Source organism: Apium graveolens, chromosome 6 (genome assembly GCF_009905375.1).
Source record: "Apium graveolens cultivar Ventura chromosome 6, ASM990537v1, whole genome shotgun sequence".
NCBI lineage: Eukaryota > Viridiplantae > Streptophyta > Magnoliopsida > Apiales > Apiaceae > Apium > Apium graveolens.
In genome coordinates this window covers 158,456,870-158,465,653 of record NC_133652.1, presented here as the reverse complement: position 1 = coordinate 158,465,653, position 8,784 = coordinate 158,456,870, and the positions used below count along the sequence as shown (strand labels likewise).

At 35.8% G+C, this 8,784-nt stretch overlaps 2 protein-coding genes and 1 non-coding gene across 3 annotated transcripts; 1 reads left to right on the top strand and 2 right to left on the bottom strand.

The window, feature by feature from the left end:
• Positions 1–316: 316 nt before the first annotated feature.
• On the bottom strand, positions 317–7,998 carry LOC141664290 (uncharacterized). The gene is made up of 4 exons (XM_074470214.1): positions 7,503–7,998; positions 6,798–6,897; positions 1,809–1,899; positions 317–1,598 (listed from the first exon to the last, which is right to left on the bottom strand). The coding sequence occupies exons 1-4, from the start codon at positions 7,851–7,853 to the stop codon at positions 494–496; spliced, it is 1,647 nt and encodes a 548-aa protein (XP_074326315.1). The 5' UTR covers positions 7,854–7,998; the 3' UTR covers positions 317–493.
• Positions 3,852–5,755, top strand: LOC141664291 (cytochrome P450 703A2). The gene is made up of 2 exons (XM_074470215.1): positions 3,852–4,856; positions 5,117–5,755. Exons 1-2 carry the CDS (start codon positions 3,936–3,938, stop codon positions 5,753–5,755), a joined length of 1,560 nt encoding a protein of 519 aa, XP_074326316.1. The 5' UTR covers positions 3,852–3,935.
• TRNAQ-CUG (transfer RNA glutamine (anticodon CUG)) lies at positions 7,995–8,066 on the bottom strand. Its single transcript has one exon. It is a non-coding gene; the product is annotated as a tRNA-Gln (tRNA).
• Between the last annotated feature and the right edge of the window lie 718 nt (positions 8,067–8,784).

The window sequence follows — 8,784 nt, the reverse complement described above, 5'->3', positions numbered from 1 at the left end:
AGCTAATTGAACTTGCTTCATTAGAAAAGAATAAAAGTAGATAAAAGAATTGCAAAAATCCCCTTTAAATTCTTGTGTTTGAAATTCTCAAACTAGTTCAATTTTTATTTATCCCGAAACTTATTTGAATACATAATCATTTGTAGGATATTTAAACTTAATTATTAAAAAAAACAGCTTATTCTAATTGTACTCATGCTTGTGGTATATAATTTTATGTCTGGTAAATATTTCGAATTGTAGCACAGCTCTAATCGTTCTCATGCTTATTAGACAGATAATTCAAACTCTCAAAACTGAATACTTCTCACTAATCTTCAGTATAATAAGACTGGTTACCCCCTTTACACTTATATATTCAATAATGTATTCCATTTATCATAATACAATTTAGAAAAAGTGAGGTACCAATTTAATCATAATCAACAAACAACGAAGAAAGTAAGTTCTAGAAACTGATATAGTTTGTATCAAGGATGGCACCAAAACTACTCTACCTTTTCGATATCTTGTTAACTTCAGTGGTTACATGTACATCAGCACTGTTCTTCCCTCTACTAGACTCTACCCACTTATGGAGGCCACAGTTCTTCGATATGTGTCCCTCATTCCCACACATGTAACATGGCCTTTTTTTCTCCGTGGTTTTTGAAACAAATTTATTTTCAGGCTTGGAGTGCGTAGATGTCTCATATGATCTGTGGAGAATTCGACAATTTTCCTCAACTCCTAAGGTATACATTAACTTGCTCAAAGGTAACCACTCTTCTTTCAGCAGCTTCACACGACATTCTTTCCAAGATGGTGGAAGCTTGGAAACAATGGCACTGACGTGAAAGTTTTCATCAATTCTCATTCCACAAGCTATAATAGCATCTGCAATTTCATGAAATTCTTGGACTTGTTCAAGAACTGATACCCCATCAATTATTTGATATTGCATATATTTGTTAACTAGAGAAATCTTTGTTCCAAAATCTTCATCAAAAGATAACTTAAGCTCTTCCCATAGTTCTTTAGAGCTAAGCATTCTTTTTGAATATTGATCATAAATATGGTCAGACAAAGAGTTCAAGATGTTGACCCGACAAAGATAATCATCATCAACCCACTTTTTCGCAGCAGCTTTGGCTTGAGCAGCTTTTTCAAAACATGCCTCCTCATGCAGTGTAGTATCTGGACAAGGCTGAGTGAGCACATAAGCAATTTTCAATTGATTTAAGACAAAAGAAATCTGACGCATCCAGAAACTAAAGTTTCTCCCGTTAAGACGGGTATTTGGGATCGGAATAATTCTTTGAGGATGAAAGGCAGTAGATGAATTATATTTCACTTGCCCATTTGGAGAGATATTAGCCACTGAAACAGGTGGATCTGTGAGCTTCTGTTGTCGCATGGAAGGAATATGTTCTTTAGGACCGCAGGCAGTCGATGCATTAGAGTCACCTGCTTCAGGGTGTTTCCTTTCACTAATATTTTTTCCTTGAGGAGCATCAATAGAGACTTTCTTACATACTTCAGCTTCTTTCCTTTCAATAAAAAAATTCTTTTGAGGAGCAATGGCAGAGACTTCATTAGATATACCTGGCTCACACTTTCTGTAGATTGATTAAAAGGGAAAAATTTCAGACCATACTTTTAGCTAAAACAAAAGTAAATACGTTTTCATATTCTCATACGATTGTCAAGAATTGAGATGAAGAGGTCATGTAAACTTGGACCAAAATCAATTTTAAAAAAGAACTGTCATTCAACGACCTCTTGATCCCCTATTAATATAGTTATTTTCAGGAATAACGGATTTTTACCTTTTTCGAGAGTTTAACTGTAGAATGGCTTCCTCTATAGCAGGGATACCTTGTTTTAATGCACGCCACTGGTTTGCTGTCAAAATAATCCCTGCGACAACAGCAGCATAATTACAATATTTGAGCTATTAAAAAATGATAACTAGCTAAATGATAATGAGACAACGCTGGAATCAGAAAAATAACCTTTTAAACTTGTAAAACTTAGAACGAACATGTCACATCATTCAGCATATGGACATTGGCCAGGTGAAGGAGTATATTGTGTTTAAGCATATGCATGCAATTTTAGAGTGTCTGGCATGTTATTTCTCACATGCCATGCTGACGCAGATGGCTGACTTGCCTTACAATTCCAATAGAATTGTGCTCCTGTCCTGCTAAAGGTCCCTGAACTCTTTTGGCATACTCCCCTGTATATGTTAACAATCTGGAGAAATAGTTGGCAAACCACGAAATACCCAACACCAGAAGCCCTGACATAATTAAATAATTACAACACTCGCTTCAAGGGTCGAGCATTTATTTGAGGCAGAACACAGAACAGATAACTGGGAGCTCATAGAAGAGCCTGAATGACCACCACCACAATCAGTCACATACCACACACTTGATCATATGATGAAGCTCCCACTTGTCACGACAAACATCACAGGAGCGAAATGTGCAATAATCTATTCTCTACATGGGGAGTATTGTCCGATTTCAAGGACACGATAAGGAGGCCAATGAACACAATCATTAGCCTGAAGCTTACGAGCTCAACAGAAAATCCATATATAGAGTATTGATTCTAAACCTCTAAAACAGTGTCAGATTAGTCAAGGCCGAAGAGGACGCACAAGCCTCAAAAGTCACATATGCTATATTTAAAAATATTTGGGTTATAAGCTTCAATAATAGGGTGGTGATATAATTTCAATGTTTTTCCGCCTGAATCTTGCATAAAACATTATTCATGCAGCAACATAGTTTTTGGGGAATGTTACTTATTGTAAAAAACAATTCATCTCTACTTCATAGCTTTCTCTTAATTTTTCAACAGATCTGTGAGGAACAGGAAAAAAAAATTCAATTAAGAAGCAAACTAATTTGATGAATTCTACACATAAACTTACGTAACTGTGTTATACATCTTAGATATTTCTAAAAAGGTATAACCCATACTATATGAAAATAAATAAATAAACATTATAATAACAAAAGTACAATAAAAAAGTTAATATACTGTATAAACCGACAAAAGCAGATATGTACTATATTAATACGATAAGCCGCTAACTTTTCATTTTAGAGTTGCCTTCTTTTACTGAATTCTAATTTACTTGCTGCTAAGTGCATAAGACAAGAAAGTTAAAAAAATAAAGTGAACTAGCTAGAAGTATCATACAATCATATATACAAAATATTGATAATTGTGTAAAATGAGCATATATCAGTATATTTGGAGTTTGGACCCTATTAATGACAAATCTTCATCCATCAATGAAATTTGAAGTCAACATCAGGGCAGATTAGGACTAGCACCTAGCGAAGTCTTTTCACTAAGAGATCACGTTGACATACTAAATAAGGTGGAAGGCCTCACAAAGATTGACTCTCAAGTCTCAATACTAGGTCCAAATGTGGTATGCTAACCGCTAGACCATAAAATAATTGATGTTTAAATAGTATATTTACACACTCGTACATATATGTATATACACGATAGAGTTACCTGAAAAGTTATTACATATACACACACGCACACATGCATACATATATGTATAGAGATATATTCTACACAGTAGGACTAATGTATAGTATTAGTTGTTAAAGATTCATAAAAAAAAACCTTTATGTTTTAAGTGGAAAATGTTCATCTCATGTTTTGTTTGTTCAAAATTTTCAACTTTTATTAATTGTTTAATATTTCCAACCTAATTACTAAAACACATGAGAAGTGTGATCCTAAATTATATATGACCAATAGCACGCCAAGAATATGTTAAGGCTAATGCACTCCTAATTTTAAACTTAAATTACCAAGAAGCAAAACTCATATCAATATTGTGACTTGGTTTCACCTTATGAACTAGCAAAACCAATCTATTCTACCTATGTATTTACTCCCGTTTAAAGCTAAATATGGCAGAATTTTTCTTCTTAGCTTCAATCTTTCTCTCTTCAATTTTGGTTGCTAAAATTACATCCATATGGCTCATTAAAAAGTATAAACTTCGAACGAATTATAAACTCCCTCCTGGGCCTGCAAGATGGCCCATTGTCGGTAACCTACTTCAATTGAGCCAGTTACCACATAGAGACTTTGCTTCCTTTTGTGAGAAATATGGGCCGCTCGTATACCTCCGTCTTGGTACTGTTGATGCCATTACCACCAATGATCCGGATATCATCCGTGAAATCCTTCTTCGACAGGATGATGTGTTTGCCTCGCGGCCTCGGACCCTAGCCGCCATTCATCTGGCCTATGGGTGCGGTGATGTCGCATTGGCACCACTTGGCCCGAAGTGGAAGTGGATGCGAAGGATTTGTATGGAAAACTTACTAACAACAAAAAGGCTCGAGTCATTTACTAAGCATCGGGCTGATGAAGCACAACATCTTGTTCAGGATGTATGGGCCTTGGCTCAAACTGGAAAGGTGGTGAACTTGAGGGAAGTTTTGGGTGCTTTTTCAATGAATAATGTAACGAGGATGTTACTAGGGAAACAATATTTTGGGGCTGGATCAGCAGGCCCCGAAGAGGCCATGGATTTTATGCATATAACTCACGAACTGTTTTGGCTTCTGGGACTAATTTACCTAGGCGACTATTTACCAATATGGAGACTAGTAGACCCTTACGGGTGTGAGAAGAAAATGAGGGAGGTGGAGAAAAGAGTGGATAATTTTCATACGAGGATCATTGAAGAACATAGATTGAAGAAACAAATTGAAGGACAGATAGATGATGGCGATATGGACTTTGTTGATGTTTTACTGTCGTTACCAGGAGAAAACGGTAAAGCACACATGGATGATGTTGAAATAAAAGCACTAATTCAGGTCAACCTCCTTTCTCTTAAAAGTTATGTACATGATATATTGCAATCAATTCCTTTCTAACTATTGGAGATATTTGGAGATGCCTTTAAATCACATTCGTCCATCCACGTAATTAATAGCCAAGAGTCATATCTAAAACAATTATCTGTCTGATGCTCATTATGGTACATGATTCTATTCATGTCTCTGTGAGTTCATGTATATATTTGGGACTCCCGTATTATTTTAAAATAGATAATTATTTGTAAATTCTAATTTAGGACATGATAGCTGCTGCTACGGATACTTCAGCAGTGACCAATGAATGGGCAATGGTTGAAGTGACTAAGCATCCACGTGTCATGCACAAGATTCAAGAAGAGCTCGATTCAGTTGTAGGCCTCAATAGAATGGTTTTGGAATCTGACTTGTCCCAACTAAATTACCTACGCTCTGTTGTACGTGAAGTTTTCCGCATGCATCCAGCAGGGCCGTTTCTTATACCCCATGAATCCACGCGCGCCACCAAAATCAACGGTTACGATATCCCCGCCAAGACACGTGTCTTCATCAATACACATGGACTTGGCCGAAACACGAAAATATGGGACAATATTAATGAGTTTCGACCAGAGAGGCATATGCCATCTGACGGGAGCCGAGTTGAGATAAGCCATGGAGCTGATTTCAAGATATTGCCATTTAGCGCAGGTAAAAGGAAGTGCCCTGGAGCACCCCTAGGAGTGACACTCGTTCTGATGGCCTTGGCTCGGCTATTCCATTGCTTTGATTGGAGCCCAACTGAAGGGCTGAAACATGAAGATATCGATACAAAGGAGGTTTATGGTATGACAATGCCAAAGGCGGAGCCCTTTAAGGCAATTGCCAAGCCGCGTTTGGCTGATCATATGTATCACTGATAATTGTTTGAAATGTCTAGCTTTTTTGTTTTTATAATTTGAAGGGGATGCTCTATTAAATCCAAAAACACAATGCAGTGATTACTTTCACAGAAAATATAAGTACAACACATCATAAATCCCCCTTTTATTGACTAAAAAAGAGTTTATATAAATATGTATATCTATAGAAGATTGTAAACTCCATACACATCATAAATATGTATATACAGTCGTTAATACTGTGTTTTTTCTTAAAACAGATAAAAAGTAATATAATTGCAACAAGGATTTCCTACTCTTATCTCAGCAAAGATTGGACAAGCAACAATGGAAATGAGTAGAGATAGGACAAACAAAATATTAGAGAGTAGGCAATTACACTTGTGATCATACTTAGGAAAAACAGAAGAACTGAAGGGACCTCTGTAGCCAAACACGAATGTGGGATATATGTTAGGAGGATTTGGTTTGGATAACATGATAACATCATACATTCACACTCCTACTGAAGAAGCATGTAGGGCAGCTATAGGATCCATAGCCCAGAACTGGTAATATAAACAAACATGTTCCTCCCGCATAGAAATTTACGGTAACCTAAGGCAGCCAAAGTACTAACCAGTCCAAGATACTGCTCAAACTGTTGCTCAGTTGTGTGTTTGTGATATAGCTAGCATTGGAAAAGTAAAATAGAGATTGTCCACAATCCTACATCATATATGCCTCGAAACCTGTCAGAGATCCTTGAACTTCAATTTATAGCTTCTACGGAGATCCAAAGTTTGTACTATTGTCTAATAGTTTCCTAAACATCCAGACTTTTATGTAACGAGGAATATCTATCTCCCTATAGGGTGGCTAGGCTACCACATTATCACCTAAGTGGGTGCCTCGATGCCTTAACAACTATCTCCTGCGTTTCTAATGCTGTCAAAACACTGAGTCTTAAAAATGATAATAGCTTTAACCCAAATGAGTTAAAGTTATTACAAGTCAAATATAAATTAAAACAAACTGCAAAATACAAATTATAGTGGTAGAAGAAGATGCAAGTCCTCACCTCCATCATACTCGTTTCCATCTTTTTCATAGAAATTACTGAACGACACCAAAGTCTCTCCTTGAGATTTCTTAACAGACACGTTCCTCCTGTTCGACAACTATCAATAACAAAATAAAATCGCTACACAAATTAGTACAATTACAGACCAAAATTCATCAAAACTGATTTAATCTTGGCATATTGCCAATGAAATAACATATCCTCATATCCAATTGTCTGTATCAGCACACCACTAATTTGTCCTTAATATCATTTCGTATAACAACTTCAGCATAAGAAAACCTAATTAATAGGTTCAAGTAGCACAACTAAATTTTAAATCTCTCTCTCTCAAGTAGCACAATTGAATATTAATTTCCTCCCTCACTTCCTCTCCAAATAGCACAACTGAATTTTAATTCACCTCCCTCTCCCTCTCTCTCTCCCCAAATACCACAACTTAATTTTAATTCACCCCTCTCTCTCTCTCGCTCTCCCTCCCTCCCTCCCCCCTCTCTCTATCTCCCTCTCTCCAAATAGCACAACTGAATTTTAAATTCATCTCTCTCTCACCCTCTCTCTCTCTCCAAATAGCACAACTGAATTTTAAATTCACCTCTCTCCCTCTCTGTGTCTCTCTCTCACATTTACATATGCATAATAAATAAGTTAAGGAGTAACAGAACATAATTAGAATTTAGAGTTACATACACACAAACTGACCTTACAAACGTGAGTACAAGTATTATCAGGCAAGTCATTACAATTCGACTGCTCTTTCACGACCTCAACAACTTTGTCTTCTTCATCAGGTAACAAAAGCAAATAAGACTCCGTGATTCTACGTACCAGAAGCTTCGCTTCCGGGTCGCTCAAGTCGACGTTGATCCGCTCGGCGAGCATAACTCGGATACTAAACTCAGTCAGTGTTTCCAGGTCACCGGTTTTTAAGATTTCCACCACCGCTTCCTCGATTCTCGTCCGGTCCGGTTCCGAAACCATCTTCTTCGGTTCAAAAGAGAGTGAGAATATAAAACTAGAACTAGTCGTGGTAATTGAGATTTGATGGATCATATATATATATATATATATATATATATTCGTGTGTAAATTGGATTCCCCCTTAGTTATAGGTATATTTGTACCCCAATTTTGAATTTGAAAAAAGTAAGAACTACCCCAATTTTGAATTTGAAAAAAGTAAGAACAAAAAAGAGGTTCCACCGAGAATTGAACTCGGGTTACCAGATTCAGAGTCTGATGTCCTAACCGCTAGACCATGGAACCAGTTGTTTATTAATTTCTCTCATTTATTAATTCAATTAGATCAAGTCCAATATCGGATGAAATGTCCCTCGCCATTGTTTTAACATGACACCAAAAAGTGTTTTTTGTTACTAAAATAACACTTACATTCCAATGCTAATTTTATTTTATAATCAAATAATTTTATATTTAGCTAATATTTTATCCAACTCACTTGCTTTAATTTAAAGTATACTTCTTTAGAGCATTTCCAACCATACAGAATCTTTAGCTAAAAATCATTGATATATACTATAAATAAAAAATATAGAGATTAGGTAAGAAAAATCCATCTCCAATGGTACATTTCCCTTATTTATAAATATACCCAACCTCTTAATGTTGGCTATATTTGTTGAACCACTACAGACCTGTAAAAAATTTTAATCATTTATTACCATATTGAAGTAATATTCTATTTATAACAACATAAATTTTAATAACATACTATTTTTAAAATGTAGCTAAGCAATATAACCAATACCATCGAAGTACAATATCTTACAAGTTCAACAAATTTTACATATTGTCCTACAATTCCAATTTAGCCAACCAATTATAGGCAACACCATTGAAGATGCTCTTACAATCCATTATTAGTTATTTGATAACATGGCAATAATGACTATAGTCATTCTTGTTCTTAAATATAAGACCAAGTATCCATTTAAGTATTCATTTATACATTTATCCATCAATG

What these genes read in the sequence shown, in the direction of transcription:
- LOC141664290 (XM_074470214.1), bottom strand. Translation starts at nt 7,853, where the DNA reads ATGATCCATCAAATCTCAATTACCACGACTAGTTCTAGTTTTATATTC. An exon ending in TGGAAACGAGTATGATGGAG is followed by an intron (nt 1,900 to 6,797) that starts GTGAGGACTTGC and finishes CTGTTGTCGCAG; the next exon opens with GGATTATTTTGACAGCAAAC. An exon ending in CAGTTAAACTCTCGAAAAAG is followed by an intron (nt 1,599 to 1,808) that starts GTAAAAATCCGT and finishes ATCAATCTACAG; the next exon opens with AAAGTGTGAGCCAGGTATAT.
- LOC141664291 (XM_074470215.1), top strand. Translation starts at nt 3,936, where the DNA reads ATGGCAGAATTTTTCTTCTTAGCTTCAATCTTTCTCTCTTCAATTTTG. An exon ending in AAATAAAAGCACTAATTCAG is followed by an intron (nt 4,857 to 5,116) that starts GTCAACCTCCTT and finishes ATTCTAATTTAG; the next exon opens with GACATGATAGCTGCTGCTAC.